Source organism: Panthera uncia, chromosome B4, assembly GCF_023721935.1.
Source record: "Panthera uncia isolate 11264 chromosome B4, Puncia_PCG_1.0, whole genome shotgun sequence".
NCBI classification, from domain to species: Eukaryota; Metazoa; Chordata; class Mammalia; order Carnivora; family Felidae; genus Panthera; species Panthera uncia.
The window spans coordinates 21,159,014-21,178,214 of NC_064809.1; the positions used below are offsets into that span (position 1 = coordinate 21,159,014).

General features: G+C 42.8%; 1 protein-coding gene across 2 annotated transcripts in view; it reads right to left on the reverse strand.

The window, feature by feature from the left end:
- The window catches only part of CB4H10orf67 (chromosome B4 C10orf67 homolog), a 161,874-nt gene that overhangs the window by 90,603 nt on the left and 52,070 nt on the right, over positions 1 to 19,201 (reverse strand). For both annotated transcript variants that reach the window (XM_049624696.1, XM_049624697.1), the window contains exons 5-7: positions 13,398 to 13,550; positions 6,884 to 7,016; positions 5,778 to 5,836 (exon numbers count right to left, since the gene is read on the reverse strand). In XM_049624696.1, coding sequence (XP_049480653.1) covers positions 5,778 to 5,836; positions 6,884 to 7,016; positions 13,398 to 13,550 — 345 coding nt within the window. The remainder of the gene's footprint in view (positions 1 to 5,777; positions 5,837 to 6,883; positions 7,017 to 13,397; positions 13,551 to 19,201) is intronic.

Consider the following 19,201-nt stretch of genomic DNA (forward strand, 5'->3'; position numbering starts at 1 on the left):
AGCCAGGTCACGATCTCGCGGTCCGTGAGTTCGAGCCCCGCGTCGGGCTCTGGGCTGACGGCTCGGAGCCTGGAGCCTGTTTCCGATTCTGTGTCTCCCTCTCTCTCTGCCCCTCCCCCGTTCATGCTCTGTCTCTCTCTGTCCCCAAAATAAATAAAAAACGTTGAAAAAAAAATTTAAAAAAGAATTAGAAGCAAGTATTGCTGCAGAACGCATCTATGACATGGGGGGGGGTGGGTGGGGGGTGGCAATCCTGTCATATACAGAAGAAAATTCAGGAAGGAGAACACCTCAAAAGGACTGAAAGCAATGTGCATCTCACTGTGACCTTACCCACAGGAAAAAGTAGCATTGGGGTAATGAGAAAGGGGTGGTAAATACAGATTTCTTTGAAATAATATTTGAAGTACAGTAAATGGCAATGACTTGAGACGATTAGGGTCAATAGATACCACCAAGATGATGGTTTCACTCGGTAGGCTAGAGGGAAAGTTTTAAAGGCATTAGAGAGAAAGGGGCTGATGCAGGAAGTTCCAGAAGAGGAGGGACGTAGAGATGAGTCGGGGAATAGATGGAAGGATGAATCAGGGCAAAGAATGTCCTTCTTCTGTTGAAAAAGAGTAAAGGTGACAGAGTAAGAGAGTGCAGAAGGGAAAAAAATCCAAGAGCCTGTCATGTTGTCTGTGAATTAGGAAGTAGCATGGGGGGATGGAATAAGGGAATTGAGAAAAGTAGTGGAGATTGGAAGACCTGTGGGGGGTTAGTAAGAAGGGGTGCTAATTAGATTCAAGTGAAATGATAGGCAGATGGAGGGCGTGGCTATCCTGGGTTAAAACCCCAGAGTCTAGCAATGCCACCACAGGCAAGGATTGGCCCACTGCCACCGGAGCAGGGCTGGAGAACATGGGGACTGGCTAGACAGGAGGCTCCAGAGGTGACTCAGTGGTGTAGTTGATGAGGTGGAGGGCTGGACGGCAGGTTTTAGGGCAAGTAAAGGAATGAGGTGGAAGGAAAGGAAAAGATGTTGTATTAAATCACCATACCTCGGCCTGAAAAGGAGGGTCGCCAAGTTTCCAACGGGGGCCAATTACCACAAACGTCAAGGCCGTTAACCCCAACCCTTCCTGTCCTCTTGAGAGCACTCTTTATCAGTGAGGACTTCTGCCATTTGTCCACTCTCTCCTTCTTCTTTCCATTGACATCATTTAAAAATACTCTAGTTTCTTCTTTAAAAAAAAATTCCTTCCTCAGCCCATGTCCCCGTCCAACTACTCCTCTACCGCTTCTTGGCCACCCACAGCCGAACTTCTAGAGAGTTCCCCTTGCCCACCGTCGCCATTTCGGCATTCACCCGGCTTCTCAACTCCTTCAGTTGCGCCAAATGACTCTCATTAATATTACCAGGGTCACTGTCCTCTTCCTGTTTCAGATCGTAGTTTCCCTGGTTTATCCAAGGAACCTCTTAACTGGTCTCTCTAGCTCTCTATTTTCCCCCTTCCCACCCATTTCCTTTCTGAAACAAAGAAATCCAATGAATCCAATCCTTCCCCAATGTCCAAGGCTCCCCAGTGCACTCAGAAGGGAATTCAAACCCCTTGGCGTGAATAATAATCCCCTGCCATGTGCCCTGCCCCTTGCTGCCGCTTGCTCTCACGTACCCTTCCGCTATCGCAGATCGCCTGAATTTACTCCCCTTCTGCATGTTTTTCACCCTTCCCACTTCCCATATCCCTTTCCTGGCTTACTAGAGCCTCTCTTCGGGGAGTCGACTCAGTGTCCTTCCTCCAACCTTCCCGGATCCCTTACAATCCATGCTGGGCTCCCCCACGTGCCCCACGGCCCTCTGTGCTGCCCCGCGTCCCGAGGCTGATCACACCCTGGGCTGTGATGTCTGACTTCTGGTCCGACTCCTTCCCAGAAGGACATTCATGTTATGGCCACAGCTGGAGGATAGATTTGATGCAGCTGTTATTAGATTATTGGAATTGAAACATAAAAGTTACTGAATGCCATCACAGACAGTGCTTTAAGCCCTGAGAGATGGCAAGAGGTCAGCCTCCCCGGAGACAGACCTTTTTCAACTTGTTTCTAATTGCATCCAGGGCTACAAAAGAAAACGTGTCTTATCCAGAGGCTTCTGAACTGCTTCTCCTTCTGCCTGTCATTCCCCAGATTTCCCCCTCTTCCTGCCCCAACACAAATTCTCACCACATGGCTCACCAGATTCCTACCTCGTTCGTTAGCCATACCAAATCACAAACAAGTCCACAGGGATATCTCACACTTTATGCATTCACACTCTGTATCCAGCTCCCACACCCTCCTACCTACCTGGAAAGATCAGCTCGAGTGAAAGAGTGTGAGACAGGTGTGGAACTCTTTGAGAAGCCTTTCTAGACCCTTCTGGGTAAAGCTAGACATCTCTTCTCTGTGTACATACTTATGTTATGTTATGTTATGTTATGTTATGTTATGTTATGTTATGTTATATTCATTATTTCATTGTTTATATTATATTATATTATATTATATTATATTATATTATATTATATTCATTATTTAATTATCTCATTATTTCATTGTTTATATTATATTATATTATATTATATTATATTATATTACATTACATTAAATTACATTACATTACATTATCACACAGCCCAGGGGTTTTTGTCTCCTGCTCTAGACTTAATCTGCTCCACAGCAGGGAGGTGTGTGTGTGTGTGTGTGTGTGTGTGTGTGTGTGTGTGATTTTTGTATCTCAGCAGTAGCACAGTGCCTGGCACTAAAAGGCATCTAATAAACATTACTACATTAATTGATTACGTGGAGGATATTGGAAACCAAACCAGTAAATATCAGTTCTCACTTGTTCAACAACTCCTGGTACGCTTTCCAGTTGACAAAGCACGTTGATGTACACTCTCTCATTCTATCCACACAGTCAGCTATGAGAGACAGGAGGAAAGATAAGGCACTGGCCCAAGGGACCATAGTGGCAGAAATGGAAAAGGAACCTACGGTTCGAGATTCTTTCTGCTCGATACCACATTGTGCCTATATTCAATGTTTTCGTGGCGATCGAGTACATGTCAAAGAAAGATACAGGATTTAAAAAATGATCAAACAGGGGTGCCTGGGTGGCTCAGTCGGTTAAGCATCCCACTCTTGATTTTGGCTCAGGTCGTGATCTCACAGTTTGTGGGATCGAGCCTCACCTCAAGCTCTGTGCTGACAATGCAGAGCCTACTTGGGATTCTCTCTCTCTGGCTCTCCCCTGCTTCTGCTCTCTCTCAAAAATAAATAAATAAAACTGTTTTAAAAAGTTAAAAAAAAAATCAAACAGACTAGGGATCTGCTATATTTGTGTAGAAGAGAGCTGTGAATTAAAATATGGTGTAAATACACATATAATTTTAAATTTTATGGTAGCCTTGTGAGAAAAGGTGAGAGAAACAGGTGAAATTACTTTTAATAATAAATTTATCCAAATATGTGTCTGAAAAATTATCATCTCAACGTGTAATAATTAATATTAAAAATCAGTGCTGAGATATTTCACTTACACGAAGTCTTTGAAATCCAGTGTGTCCATTTGGGGGCTAAAATCTCATTGGGAATGTCTGATCTGTATTTAGACTGCATAAAATCCACAGAAGAAAAAGTAGACTCACACACCAAGTTACTTAAAATATACATAAAGGTTTTCCAATATACCGAAGCAAGTATCGGTTTTAAAATTTTTTAGATTAAAATGAGATACAAGTAAGAATTGAGTCCCTCAGTAGCACTAGGCGTGACTCATGTGTTCAAATAGCCACAGAGGGCTACCTTGGGACAGTGAAGATTTAAGGAAGCTGAGGAAGGATTTAAGGGGAATATTTAAGCTCACAGAGGGTATAACCTGTCATTTGAAGGGCATGTTTTTTCTAATCAGTGGCCTGACGCTCAGATTTTTCTGGCCTTAATTTCTCGTGCTCCTCCCAGAGAATAGTAAGCCTACACAATTCATTTCTCCCGGTGGCCGTACGGATTGAGCAGTTTCAGAAACATTTAAATAAACTGTGACGGTTCCTTGTAGGTGACGTGACACGAGAAGGCTGGGGCTTCATTTTCAACCATAGACATTGATGCCAAGAAGGTGAAACTTGTCTGTCCGCAAACTCTGTTGTTTTCTCTGTGTGGATGGGACTTGAACGGTCACCACCGCAAGTAAGCTGCAGTGCCAGAAAAAGAATTCGCCCTGAAAACTCGTGATGGGTTCAGTTATCAGAGAAAACATCTCCCGACTCTGAGCCTTCAGGTTAACCAATTCTTTAAAACATGGTGCTCAGGGGGCGCCTGGGTGGCTCTGCTGATTAAGTGTGCAACTTCAGCTCAGGTCATGATCTCACGGTTTGTGAGTTTGAGCCCCTCATAGGGCTGTCTGCTGTTGGCACGGAGCCTGCTTCGGATCCTCTGTCTCCCTCTCTCTCTCTGCCTCTCTCTCTCTCTCTCTCTCAAAAATAAACACTTAAATCAAATCAAATCAAATCAAATCAAAAGTAGTTCTTAGGGGCTCCTGGGTAGTTCAGTCCATTGAGTGCCTAACTTCAGCTCAGGCCATGATCTCACAGTTTGTGAGTTCGAGCCCTGCATCGGGCTCTGTGCTGACTGTGTGGAACCTGCTTGGGACTCTCTCCTCTCTCTCTCTCTCTCTCTCTCTCTCCGCCCCTCCCCCACTCATGCTCTCTCATTCTCAAGTTTAATAGATAAACTTAAAAAAATTAAATTAAGATAAAAAAATAATTCTTGAAAGTCGTTTACCTAAAACCCAAGAATACCCTGAACTGTAAAATCAAGTTGAAATTTGGACCTAAACTTAAGCACAGGTGGCCGTTTCCTGGGCTCTAGAAATAAAGGTAGTGCAACTGAGGAACTGAATGTTTAATGTTATCCAGTTTTAATTAATTTTCATTTTTTAAATTAATTTTCATTTTTAACTGACCCTCGATTCAGCTAGCAGGAAGCATTTGTGTTTATTCGGAACAATTCAGGGACGTAAATACACATTTTCGCCTGTGAATTTCACCTCTAAACACATTCTCATCCTACGGATCACTGAAAGAGCATCTGTAAGGCTGCCAGGCTCTGTGCTCAGCATTGGCAATGTACCAGAGATGGGAAAAATACTGCTTCTGCCCTCGTGGGGCTTACAGCATGGCAGGGAGGACTCACCATCACTGAAAATGTGTCGATGGCTATGGTACAGAGAGCAAAGAAACCCCAAAGCAGGGGCGCCTGACCTGTGCGAGGGTGCAGAACCGCTGAGGTCCTGCTGCATTGGATGCTCTAGGAGATCTTGACCTTGGCGATACCAAAAGAATTCCCTGTTCTAAATACAGATTTCCTGCACAACATAAGCCCAGTGCATCCACACCGCAAAATGAACACGCGGCCACATCTGGGCTGCAAATAAGATTGTTCGTTGTTAATAATAACGACAAGTTTTCCCCAGGCGCATCTTGGGATCTCCTTGTCCTGTAACTTTTCTTTCCTTACAGTCAACGAGGTAAACCCTCAGCTATCCCAAAGAAAAAAGCCTCTGCACATTAATTCATTTTCAAGATGGAATCCTTATTGATTACCAGAGACCCTACCTAAATAATGGGAGAGATGAAACACAGAAATCGATTTTTCTCTGTACCTCGGGACAAGCGGGATGCAGTGTTAAGCCACCGATAGTGCTGATATTTCAGCGTAAAGGAGTCGTTCGTCGATGTAAAAAGTTACAGTACCTTTTGAATAGTTCTATGATCCTTTGCTGCCATCTCTTTCAGAGTTATAATTTCATCTTCTGTAAACAAAAGGAGAGAGAGGCCAAGCATGAAATTACAAACTTATGGCCCTGTATTCAAACTCCCTGCTCCGGGACAGGCTGTACGCGGCTGGCAGGCGTGGTGGACTCGAGTCCTAGCAGGACTGTGACCTTCACAACTGCCCTTGACATTCACAGCCTTCTTCCTGCTGTTCAGACGGCTGGTCAGATAGGGATTAAGAACTAAGTTCAAGATCCAAGTGTGGCCGAGGGCTGAAAGCTTTTCATCAATACTAGCAAGGGACGTTTTTGCTGTTAGTCACAGCCAATACAAAGTGCTTTAGCAGGTGGTACTTTGGGACACAGTAAGAACCACCAGAACCTGAAAAAGCGTTATTACACCACATTAGAAGGAAAATGAAACTGCACTGGCAAGGCATAATTTATATTCAAGGGATATCGTAGTATCTCTGGTTTTATCAACGTTTTGCTGTAAGGTTTTTTTTAATTGCTTATTCGTTGCTTTTCATAACTGCAGGTGAGGGGAACACTATATAATTAACATAAATACGAAGATAACAGTAAGTGACAAAATACTTCAAAACACTTCAACTTTGGTGATTTAAATGCAACTTTTGCCAACGTTTATGGTTTGGAGAAAAAAAGGGGGGGTGTATAAAGCATACACAGGGAAATTTGTGCTTTAAATCTGAATCCAAAATTGCAGATAATTCCATAGTAAGTAGTAGCATATTTTTTCCGAAAGGGCTAACTCTGTGTCTCCGCAAAGCATACCCCAATCTGTGTGTTAAGTATTTAAATGTCATAACTTTCAGATAATCAATCAATCATATGGGACAGAAATCAGCAAAAGTTTCTGTTTATAATATTTCTAAGCAAAAAAAAAAAAAAAAAAATCCTCTTTCCCAAGCAAGGAATGCCATCTTCCGTGAAAATCAAACAGATCTTGTAAATGTACAATGTACAGATCAAGCAAATGTACATTTGGTAAGGACAAATAGAGCTATGGATTTTAGGAAGTGCCCGATGCATAGGTTTTTCTCCAAGATGACTGTAAAATGTTACCTAATACTGCATTTTCCCTTAGATTGAGTCGGATTGCTTCTTCGAGCTCTGAAACGATTTGAAGCAGCCTCTCGTTTTCCAGTTTGTACTCCAAATCCTCTCTTTCTAGAGCTGTCTCTCTGGCAAAAGCGTCCTGAAAAGATGGGGAATCCCGTACTTCTAAGCACAGAGCCGAGGATTTAAATATGCAACACGACACAATACAGATACAGAAGAGCTATCATATAATTTTCTGAATTCTATTACACACTTATAATATGAATAGTAAAAAGGAAGGAGATTAAATAGAGCGCGTTGGAAGAAAGGCTGTGGTACATTCCGTACAAAGACCACAGCCCATGGGGACATTTTATTGACAGGAATAATGCATATCATACTGTTTGTGTGCCCTCATCATTCAGGTCAATTCATTACGGGGGCTGTGTCCGGGGAGGCAGCTGGGGCCCCCCCACCCACACCCTTCCCTCTGTGTGTGTCTGAAGTGCTGTCCGCCTGTAACTAGGCAGACTGGGGAGACCGGGACGGGCAGCGCCAGGGGGTAGCAAAGTGCACGGCGAAGGAGGGGGGCTTGTTGCCTTTGTGGCATTTCCCGGTGTCAGCGTCGCCAGTGTCATGAGGAGCACATCACATGTCAAAGTGGTGACGTTTTCAGGCCGGGAGCCGCATGGAGTCCATCAGGCACACGGATATCCACACAGTTGGTTTTCTGCCTCGTGGAGGAACCACCCAGAGGCAATTCACATTCTGAACATTAACATGGCTTTGCATGCCTGTCACACTGGGGCTGTGCAGGCGTTGAATGCTATTGAAGACTTCGGTTTAAATCTCTATGCAAACAGTGATTACCTTGTAAGAAGGTTTCAGGATAACTTACAACAAAAGACTTTAAAGTTATAGTTTTAGTAAAGCAAACTCATTTACATTTTTATTATGTGCGTCTTTTGTTTAAATCTCGCCTTGTCCGTTATGGGAGAGGCTTTTTCTTACGCAATAGAAGCTTATTGGGAAGCTACTCTTCCTTTCTTCTTCTTCTTCTTGTCCGCTTCAAAGCTATTGAAACACATCTGAATATGCTCGCTTATGGCTGTCTAGATTTTACTGCCACGCATTTTTTTTTTAAATTAGGATGTAATGGATTGGGGAAGCTGGTGGAGAACTTTATATTTCATGGTGGGAAAATATTAAATGACTCTGCAATCTCAAGATCTTAAGGAGGATGCTTAAAAGTCGTTATATTATTATGCTACAAGAGATAGAAGGTTATATCTGCCTCCCTTCAAAATTCATCTAGAGGACAGAAATACTTTTGAACTTTCATCTTCAGATGAATGATAACCTGTTCTTTCTGCAGGCATGTCGTGATTGCTAATACTCCAAAATAAAACCTTTCCTCAAAAACAGTATACTCCCAGTATACTGCTTTCCTTTTGGAATTGTATTTTTCTTTAACTTCACAGATACCTGAAAGTCAATTATTAAAATGTTTTTCTCTGTGGCCGTAATGGCTCAAAAGACAAATAAGTGGCTGCAATTTTTGCAGTGCATTTAATAAACCCTTAAGAAATAACAAGCCACCCACTAAGGAAGTTAGTTCTGTGAGAGTTAATTTTTAACACAATGTTAAATTTTGCACTAAACCCAATACAGATCTTTATGATTTTGAATCACCATTTTATTTAAATCATTTGAGCCCAACTCACTCTTTAACTAAGGAAAGCTAACAAATCTAATAGTTAACAAACAACACTGTTTCCTTAATAAATTAATTTCTAGTCCCACACGTTCAACTTGAAGCCATCACAGCATGTACTTATAAACTAAAAGGGCTTTTTAAACAAACAAACAAACAAACAAACAAACAAACAAACAATATTTGTCTTCAAAGGGTTAAGCAAAGGTTTCCTAACTGGCAGGATAAGAATACCCACAGTGGATTGCATGAGCACCCATTAGCATAAACTATACAAGAACTATTTGAACTAATCACACAAAGTATTTATAAGGGGTGGCTGCTAATACTTAGATGTGTTTTCTAAAATTCTCACATAAAAGCAGGAAGCAAGGAAAACACATTCAACTGGTTTTCCCCTTCATGTCCATCCTTCTTGTGAGGTTAATCTGTAGCTCTGTCCCCACCATCTGTCAGCTGCAGGAACTGCACGTAATTAACTATTCAGACTCCCACAGCAATGAGGACACTCATTAGCAAAATGAACAAAGGGATAGTTCTGGGCTGCTACGGTCATCTGTTACACTCTGAGTGGCAGATTTTGTGGTGGGGTTCCTTCTACCATCTGCCCACACCACTAGCTCTGGCTTATTTAAACCACAAGACTTCTTTAAAATAAACTGCATTTAATAAACCAAGGTTGAAAAGGATGGAGATCATTAAAAGGTGGTTAACTAGGTGTCGCTATTTACAGCTGCATTATAGCTGAGGAGAGATCGTGTGCGATCCATGATCACTCTGGAATTTTAAACTGATAACGGAACTCACCGATGTCAAGTTTTTCTATCATGTGAAAATTATGACTTCAGGCCATGGCTCATGCACTATTTTTCTCTGGTGAACACTCACAAGATGTGCGGAATGGGATCACTGTTCCCAGGTTTCAGAATCCTAAACAGATCTTGCAAGAATCATGTCTGAGGGCTGGCACACCACAGAGCCTTGTTACTCCACGTCTGGTCCACAGACCGGGAACCTCAGCATCGCCCAGCAGCGTATGGGAAACAGACTCTCAGGACCCAGCCCAGACCTACTGTCAGAATCTGGATCTTAACAGGAGCTGCGGGTGATCCCTACGCACAATAAAGTCTGAGGAGTTCTGTTCAGAGCCCTGCATGTGCCTCTCAGCAGTCTTCCTTCTGCCGTATTCGTGTCTCAATTCTGCAGGCTCCGTGTATAATACTTGGACATCTCAATTTGCTGCTGGGGCGTGTTGTGCTGTGCTGATGCGTGCCCGTGCTGCATGACAGTCATGGAGAAGAGCAGGTGCTCTCCCAGTGAGTGACAACCAGGAAAGTGGCGCACTGGGGCAGTGCAGCCCTGCAGAGCTGTGGCTCTTGAATGACAGCTCTGTTTTAGCGCCGTCAGCAGCAAGCAGTCCTGTGCGCTTGTGGGCGGTGCGAGGGCAATGGTGGCACAGCTCATCCGTGCTAAGGTGAGAAAAAAATGAAGCCTTCTCAAAACGACAACTAATTAAAGCGACCGCAGCACACACGCGTGTTTGCAGGCACACACACGCGTCCAGGTACACGCTGGCCTCCTTCGGCCGTCCTCATGGGGATTTGTCAGCCTACAGCGTGACCACGTGGCAACTGCAGCAGGACGCAGTTGAGTCACGGCGCCCAAACCTGGAAACGAGGCTCAGCCCTTGCATGAAGTTGCTCTGAGGAATATTCGACTCCCAGGAAGTTCCGATCGGAGAGAGGAGGCTTCTGGAAGGCGAAGAGTTTTCTTGCCTGGTTTCCATTTGGTTACAAGTATGATTTAGGGCGGCTGTTTATTAAACTTTCCCCTCTGCGATCGCATTCTTATCAGGTTTTCCTCAAAAACAGTTCTGGAGAGATAATCGGAATACGTATTAACTACAAAGCTATTTATATGATTTGGCTGCCAGTGGGAATAAACCAGCAGTAGGGAAAGATACTGCTTATTCGGCTTGCTTATTTCAAGTTTTTTTTGTTGTTGTTGTTGTTTTTTTTTTTTTTTTTTTTTTTTTTCCAAGTGATCTCCATTGCTACTTTGAGATTTCCCAACTGGTTCTCCAAACTCATTTTTCCAAATCAGATTTCAGAGGCTCCGTGTCGTAAGCTTCTTGGTGCCACCAGAGGGAGCAGTTGCACAAGATGAAATTACAAATGAAAAAAGACCTCTTCTGGAAGCGGCAGGGAGTTTTAGGAAATCTTATTCTTAGAGGATTAAAAAAAAAAAAAAAAGGTGGGGGTATTCTCCATAGGTTTATTTTATACAAATCACGATCTGTTTTGTGGCACTCACATCCATGTTTCTGAAATGTACACCATATTACTGACTGCCCTACGTGGCCCTCAGTCAAGGTGGGAGACCAGGGTCACGCGTTTTGTTGGAGTCGGAAGGAGCTGAGAGAAACGTACACACCTAGTTAATCAGCACTATCTCACCTTCCTCAGATCTTAGGGTGTTTACAGAAATTGTGAGGTGGTCTCCCTGGGGACAAATTACAGTGGAATAACCCGGGGCCTCCGGATGCCATCTTGAGCCAGGGAACACCTGCTTGTACAAGAGCAGGGTGGACCCTTCCATTTCCCTGGTCCCCACAAAGCCACTACCACTTATTCTTATCTTCCTTCTTTCACCAGGGCATCAGAGAGACCAATTAACAGGTAGAGAACACTTACGAGTGTAAACATTACAAGATACACCTCATGTCTTAGTGTAAGGAGCTCAATTACCAAATTGGGAGGGTTTCACCAAGTCCTGAGTTCTGTTCAGTGCATTTCTCCAAATGTAAACCAGACAGTCATAAGGGCTAGTGCATTTCCTCATAATGATAACTGGAATGTATACACTCACCTTTTTTCAAAGAGCTCAAAGCAATTCACAGTCAGCACAACAGGTATCCTTCTCGTAACTCTCTTTTAGCTAAGCGGGTATTGCTTTGCACCTCACAAACGGGAAATGAATGGATCAAAATCACCTTGCCAATCTATGCTGGATAACTTTGACCAAGTCCAGATTAAAAGCCAAAGTACTATTAAAGTTTGTTTAGTCTTTTCTCTTAAGTTATTATCTCCGAAAAGTAAGACTAGGGGCACCTGGGTGGCTCAGTTGGTTCAGCGTCCGACTTCGGCTCAGGTCATGATCTCACAGGTTGTGAGTTTGAGCCCCGCATCGGGCTCTGTGCTGACAGCTCGGAGCCTGGAGACTGCTTGGATTCTCTCTCTCTCTCTTTCTCTCTCTCTGCCCTTCCCCTGTTCGCGCTCTGTCTCTGTCTCTCTCGCTCTCTCAAAAATAAACATTAAAAGTTAATTAATTAATTAAAAATTAATTAAAAAGACGAGATTTAGACCCAGGAAAAGGTTAATGTAAGTGCAGGAACCGGATATGCCTCCTCCAAAGCCATCAGAAGATGTAAAAAGAATTAGTATTCGTTTTTATTAGATCTATGCTAATCACACTCCACAATACATTGCTTAGAAGATACTCAGTTTTTTTTAGAACATAAAGAATCCTAATGGATTATACAAAGCAAACACGCCTTCACCAGTTAATAAACGAAATCCTTTAGAATCATGTAAGTTCAATTCCTTATCTCTTCTAAACTTGGCGTTTTAAATAAGAACACCAATGCGGGATTTAGGTAAATTATAGACTGCACTTAAAGGGCCCAGCAACGAGCAAGTGTTTCCCCCCAGTGTTCACATTTTGGCACCTAACTTCTCAGACTTTTTCTGTGCATGTATATGCGTGTGTCGATATTTACAGGTGGATGTATCCATAAGTATTAATATACTAGTACATTATAATAACGTATCATGATAATAGTCTATTTTATATGTACATACTAATTAGTTAATTTTGAAAATTACAACCTTGACATATTACTGTAGAGCCCAGCGCCCCACTTCCTTTTGTGGGCTTTGGATTCAGCTGGACCTTGGTTCACATGCTATCTTCACTGGTTTACTAGCCATGTGCCTGGGGGAAGTAACTTAGCCACCCTGTCTCTGCTTCTTCTGCTGTAAACTTAGCTACAAGATAAGATACCGCTGATGAGGCATGCGGTGCCTGCCAGTTGATATTCAAAAAGATTGTTATTCCTCCGGCCTCTCTGCGAGCCTCTCCTACTCAAACAATCAGCTTCTTGTTCTTAGAATCCATTAATGAAAACCCCTGTATGGCTCTGAACTGCCGTGGGGCCACGGCCACTGGCTCACAGTGAGGTGACAATGAACTCGCCCTCAATGTCCACACTTTCCAGTTCTCCTCCTTGACAGGAGTTTAGCCTCTCTGTTCTCTCTCTTTCCATATCTGTTCCCACCAGTCCTCTGTTTAAGTAGTAAACCAGCCTCGGACTCCCTTTGTGACGAGAACTGGGGGAAAACCCTCCCCAAGATTTTTCCTCAGAAGTTCTCTTGTTCCAAGGGCCTTGCTGGAAGCCTCTGACTCAGGGAGATCGCTTCATGTCTTTCAAACTGTCAGAACAGCAAAACAGGGCCGGGGTCTTCAAAATTAAAACAAAAATCTATTTACGTGCTCTTCGAGGGGAGGAAAATTTTTGCAATGGGAGATAGGTTATTTTATTTCCATTATGAATAAAAATTGAATACAATTATATTGCTCCTATTTATAACTATTATGGGTTTTCTGGAATATGCCATTGAGCAGAAAAGTTTGGACTGGCTGATGTTGTGGAGAGATGCCCAAGATATACCACCTGTATTTCCTTTATTCTTAACCCAAACTTTTGGAAAGCTATAGCCTTATTTACCTGTATTAAAATTAATTATTCATTGTTTTGACACTTACAAGTTTTTGAAATCTAGACTCTTCATATTGGCATAGCTCTTCTCGTAACTCCTTAATCGTTTCTTCTCTCTCCTTCAGTCTTTTTAACAAATTACTCATTTTGAGAGTAGCTGATTCTTTCACAAAAGTCTCTTCCTCCACCTCAAAGAATTGCTAGGGAGAAAAGCGGCATTAGAAAATCAGACACCAAGCGAAAACTATTTCATGTTTTATTTAAGCTACTATCTTGTAAGTTCTTTTTATAACTTGCACACAATTTTCAGTAAGTAACTATATTTATATCGAATGATACGCTCAAGTGCCACAGAATACAGCACATCGTTATCCCATGAAACACAAAGCATAATGTGGTATTCTAACTGCACTGGCCACGCAAGTAATAACACTAAACTTTAATTGTCAATTCACATCGTGGTGTGAACGTCCTACTTCAATCTTCCCCTAGAAAGAAAGTAGCGTACATTTGAATATGTAAAAAGGAGCCGTAAACTTCAATGGTGTCACTAATTCCCCCAGTGCTTTGGTGTGGATGTGGAGAGAAATACCATTCCTTTTCTTTCGCCCACAGAGGAGGTTTGCAGACCATGCATCTAGACAGACGAGGCTCCATTTGAAAAATCAGGAAACTGAGACCAGAGCAGAGGAAGACACGTTACGACTGAATTTTTTTTCCCCCCCGTGGGTAGCTGTGGAAGATGAACCATTAGGTATGAGAAAGTCATCTTCAGGGTCCATGTGCATTATAAAATTATGTAATTCTAGCATATCATTTACTTCTCTCTGCATGAAAAAACAGCCATGTTTTTGCTTTTCTTAAAAAAATTGAATAAGCTGGGTTTTTTTTGTGTGTTTTTTTTTAAGTTTATTTATTTATTTTGAAAGAGAGAGAGAGAGGGAGACAGAGGATCCCAAGCAGGCTCCAGGCTCCAAGCGGTCAGCACAGAGCCTGAGGTGGGGCTCGAACTGTAGACTATGACCACAGCTGAAGTCAGACGCTCAACCGAGCGCCTGAGCCACTCAGGCGCCCCATACGCTGTTTTTTGATAACCCTAATCAAAAAGAAAGCAAATGAAGAACATACTCTTGAATTGGTTTGAAATGAATTTGTCTATGAGTTGATACAATGCGTCATAAATGGTGTTGCCCCTATTTTTATTCATTTGACTTCATATCGTGAGCATCTCCCACACCATTAACCTTGTACATGAGTGTAGTTACTGATGGTTCCATAACATTCTGCTCCACAGAAATGCCATAATGTACACACTCACCATACTATATATATTTTAAGTTTTCCATGATACCAAATCTTTACATATACATCACTGTCTGCATTTCTAATTATTTTTTTCTTGACAGAGACCCTTAGAAGTAGAATTCCTGGCCAAAGCATATGAAGGTATTGATGGCCTTGACTCCTTTTATAAATTTTCTTTTCAAAAAGATTGTTCAGTTTATACTCCACCTTGAGAATGAGGATGTTTGTCTTACTATACTCCCTGAAAGATTATATATTGTTATTTTGTAAGTCTTACTGTGACAATATAGGAACATCGTGGTTTATTTTTGTATTGATCAGCCTGTTTTACTTCTTTTTCTGAAAAAGTAGCCTCTACAACCAACGTGGGGCTTGAACTCACAACCCCGAGATCAAGTGTCACATGCCTCTACCGACTGAACCAGCCGGGGGCCCCTTAATCAGCATGTTTTGATAGCCATTCAAAGTGAATTTTCTTCACATGATATTAGCTGTTTATGCTTTGTGTTTTGAAAGTCCTCGATTCTAATTATACGCCCTTTTACTGAGAACTCAAAATAGTTTTAGGACCTCCACTGATCAATTTATTCATCAGTGTTATTGATCAGCTTTACTGTTTCCATTTGAATAGAAGCGCCATTTCTCCACAGTCTGTTGGGACTGGCCTCTCTGTTTACAGTCAGTAAGAACTGTATCGCAAAACCAAACTGGGAGGAAATGTTTAAAAAAAGAATGCTGTTTCTTTTTTTTTCTAATTTTTTTTTTTAATGTTTATTTATTTTTGACAGAGAGAGAGAGACAGAGCATGAGCAGGGGAGGGGCAGAGAGAGAGGGAGACATAGAATCCGAAGCAGGCTCCAGGCTCCGAGCTGTCAGCACAGAGCCCGACGCGGGGCTCGAACTCACGGACCGCGAGATCATGACCCGAGCCAAAGTAGGACGCTCAACTGACTGAGCCACCCAGGAGCCCCAGGAATGCTGTTTCTTATTTCTAGCATATAAAAATCTCATTTTCTGGACGCCTGGGTGGCTCAGTCAGTTGAGCGTCTATTTCGGCTCAAGTCAGGATATCACAGTTTGTGGGTTCAAGCTCCGTGTTGGGCTCTGTGCTGACAGCTCAGAGCCTGGAGCCTGCTTCAGATTCTGTCTCTCTCTCTGCCCACCCCTGCTTGAGCTCCGTCTTTCTTTCTCTCTCTCTCTCTCAGATGAATAAACATTAAAAAAAAAAATCTCATTTTCAACCCTGATGTGTAAAATCCTATTGTTCATATGGGACCCTTTTGAGAATTACAGAATTATTTTATTTTTGTTATTTGTTCACTGCTAATATATTTGAGCACATGCACAAACAGGAAATACAGGAAAACCTAATCGTATCTGCTACTACACTTAATATTATATTTCAGAGTTAGATTTACAAACTAAAATTGTCCTATAATATATAATGAACGCCAGTCACCTGAGGAGAATAATATATCATGATAGAATTAAGAGTCAAGCTAGGAACAGAACATTAACATGACCTACACAGTGCTAACGTAAAAATCAGCATATGCATAATACAGCACAATGGAAAAGAGGGAAGACAGAACAATCAAAATGACAATACCAGCTTTGTAAACAAATGTTTTATTTTTTATTTATTTTTGAGAGCGGGGAGGGGCAGAGAGAGAAAGAGAACCCAAAGCAGGCTCCGAGCTAACAGCAGAGAGCCCAATACGGGCCTCGAACTCACAAACTGTGAGATCATGACCTGAACCAAAGCCAGACGCCCAATCAGCTAAGCCACCAGGTGCCCTAATAATACCAGCTTTTTAAATTGAGTGACTTTAAAGAACAAGGCTGATTGTGGAGGACAGGATAGCCTGTGTTGCCAGACCAGCTCTGTCACTTAGTAGCTTTGTGCCTGTGCCTTGTGCCTCAGTTTTATCATCTGTAAAATGGGGTTAATAACAATACCTAAACTGCCACGAGAATTAAATAAGTTAATGCGCGTAAACCATTTTGAACAGTGTCCACAACACGATCAACTCCCTGTAAGTATTACATCTTAGCATTTCGTATCGTTCTATCTGTTTTGTCATTCAAACCCAGATGCCACTCCTCTGGGAAGCCTTAGCACCCCACTTGCCCACCTGCTCTCCACTGCTGCGTTCTTCCTGTATCTTGTCAACCAACGTGCTTCTTGGGTCACTTCATTTATTATTTGTTTATTTTCTCACTGCTTTTTTTATGTTCAGTATATGCTGGATTTATTTTACTTGTATCTAAAAAAAATTTTTTTTAATGTTTATTTTTGAGGGAGAGAGAGACAGAATGCGAGCGGGGGAGGGACAGAGAGAGAGGGAGACAGAATCTGAAGCAGGTTCCAGGCTCTGAGCTGTCAGCACAGACCCCAATGTGGGGCTCGAACTCACAGACCGTGAGAATATGACCTGAGCAGAAGTCAGACGCCCAACCAACTAAGCCACCCAGATGCCCTTGGGTTTCTCTTACTTTTTTTTTTTTTTTACTTTTTTTCTAATGTTTTTATTTATTTTTGAGAGACAGAGAGCAAGCAAGGGAGGGGCAGTGAGAGAGGGAGACACAGAATCTGAAGCAGGCTCTAGACTCTAAGCTGTCAGCACAGAGGCCGACTTGGGGCTTGAACCCACCAACCGTGAGATCATGACCTGAGCCCAACTCCGATGTTTAAGAGACTGAGCACCCAGGCGCCCCTATTTTACTTATAAAAAACACCAAAATAAAGATGCTTCCGAAAAGCTGGCCAGGTAGTCTCCTCTCTAACATGACACAAACCACCCCTGGACGCTCATTTAAAATCTGCCCCCAGGAACTGGGCGGAGATGCTGTGCAAACTCAGCAGGGAGCCTGCCTCTTGGAAGGGCTCGGTCCCTCTGGACTTCAGGGCAGGGAGGGTCACGCAGTTCCTTGCAAGAACAAAAAGTTTCACTTTTGACATTTCATAAAATAATTGTAAGGCCCAAACACATTGGATTCATTTCTCTTCATCTCCAGGAATGTTTCTGATGTTCGACCAACATTTATGGAATGAGCTGGGCTCATGAGGAGACAAGCGGAAGGCGCTTTTATTTTTCTTCACCACCCCTCCGATCTGGTCTCCCGTCTCGTGTTTCTCTCCTTTGAGAAAAACTCTCGGGAAAGTTCCACTGCTTTTTTTTTTTTTTTTAACTCTTAAATAACAGCAACAACACTGGACAGAGGAAAGAAAGATAGAAAAGAAAGCCAGTTTCAAGCCATCTCCCCCAGCACAGAATGCCACATCCAAGGGAGACCACAGGTGGGGAGGACAGGAACCTTGATGGGTAAGATTAGGCGGGAATTGGGGCATTTTATTTTTTGTTTTGGGTTTTGCTTTCTTCCTAGTACCCAGAGATCTGGTCAAACACCAGTCTAGATGTTGCTGTGAAAGTGTTTTTTAGGTGAGATTAACATTAACATCGGCAGACTGAGAAAAGCAGATTACCCTCCATAATGTGGGTGGGCCTCGTCCAATCAGTTGAAGGTTTTCGGGTCTTTGGAGAAAGACTGAGGTCCCAGAGGAAGAGGGAATCCTGTCAGTAGACGGTTTTGGGACCTGAACTGTAACACCAACCCTTCCCCGAATCTCTGGCCTGCTACCCCACCTTGAAGATTTCAGGCTTTCCAGCCCCCACAGTCATGTGTACCAGTTCCTTAAAATCAACCTCTCGCTTCTTCGCTTTCTTTCTATGCACACTGGTTCTGTTGTTTCTGGAGAATCCCAACTAATCTAATATCTACATCTAAAGACCCTAAATTCACACCAACACCGTCAATTCCAACCCAACACCGTGGTGTCATTACAACCTGTCTCCTTTCCATCGCATAGCCCTCTGGCAGTGAGAAAGCTGGGTCCCATGATGCCTGATGCATTGATGTGTTTGTTCAACCCTCCCTTCAGGTAACCCATTTCCTGACCACACCACACCGTGCCACCAAGAGCTTGGCTCCGAAGCAGGTGATGGGACAGGGACGGCAGAAGCACGTCTTTGGACTTTCAATTCACCATGGCAAGACAATTTTATTGTGGGCGTCCATTCATTCCTTTGGTCTTGCAAGAAGAGTTAATATTTGTATTTTGATTTTTCCTTCAGCCTTTGAAAGTGAGAAGGACCTAATATTCAAATCCTTGGCATTAACTGTTGGCTTTGTATTATTAGAATAATTTGATGATGTCATTTGGTCTCATGGGCAAAGCCTCTTGACCAGCCGTATCGAACGACACAGCTGGATATAACCAGGGGTGAGAAACAGACTAGCAAATGAAGTCCCAGTAGTGGATACATAGTCACTTTGCAGCTAAATGTCGATAATGCACTCTTCTAGCTGGACGCCGTATCTTCCAGGGCACCTGCGGTCTCAGGACCCTCCAGAGCAGTACGTGGTACCGGGGCGGGGGGGAGGACAGCATCACGTAGGTGGCAGGAGAGTGTCCTCCCCACCAAGGCTCAGATACACGCCTAATTGATCACAGGCTAAACGGTGAGGATCAGTGTGTGAAAAG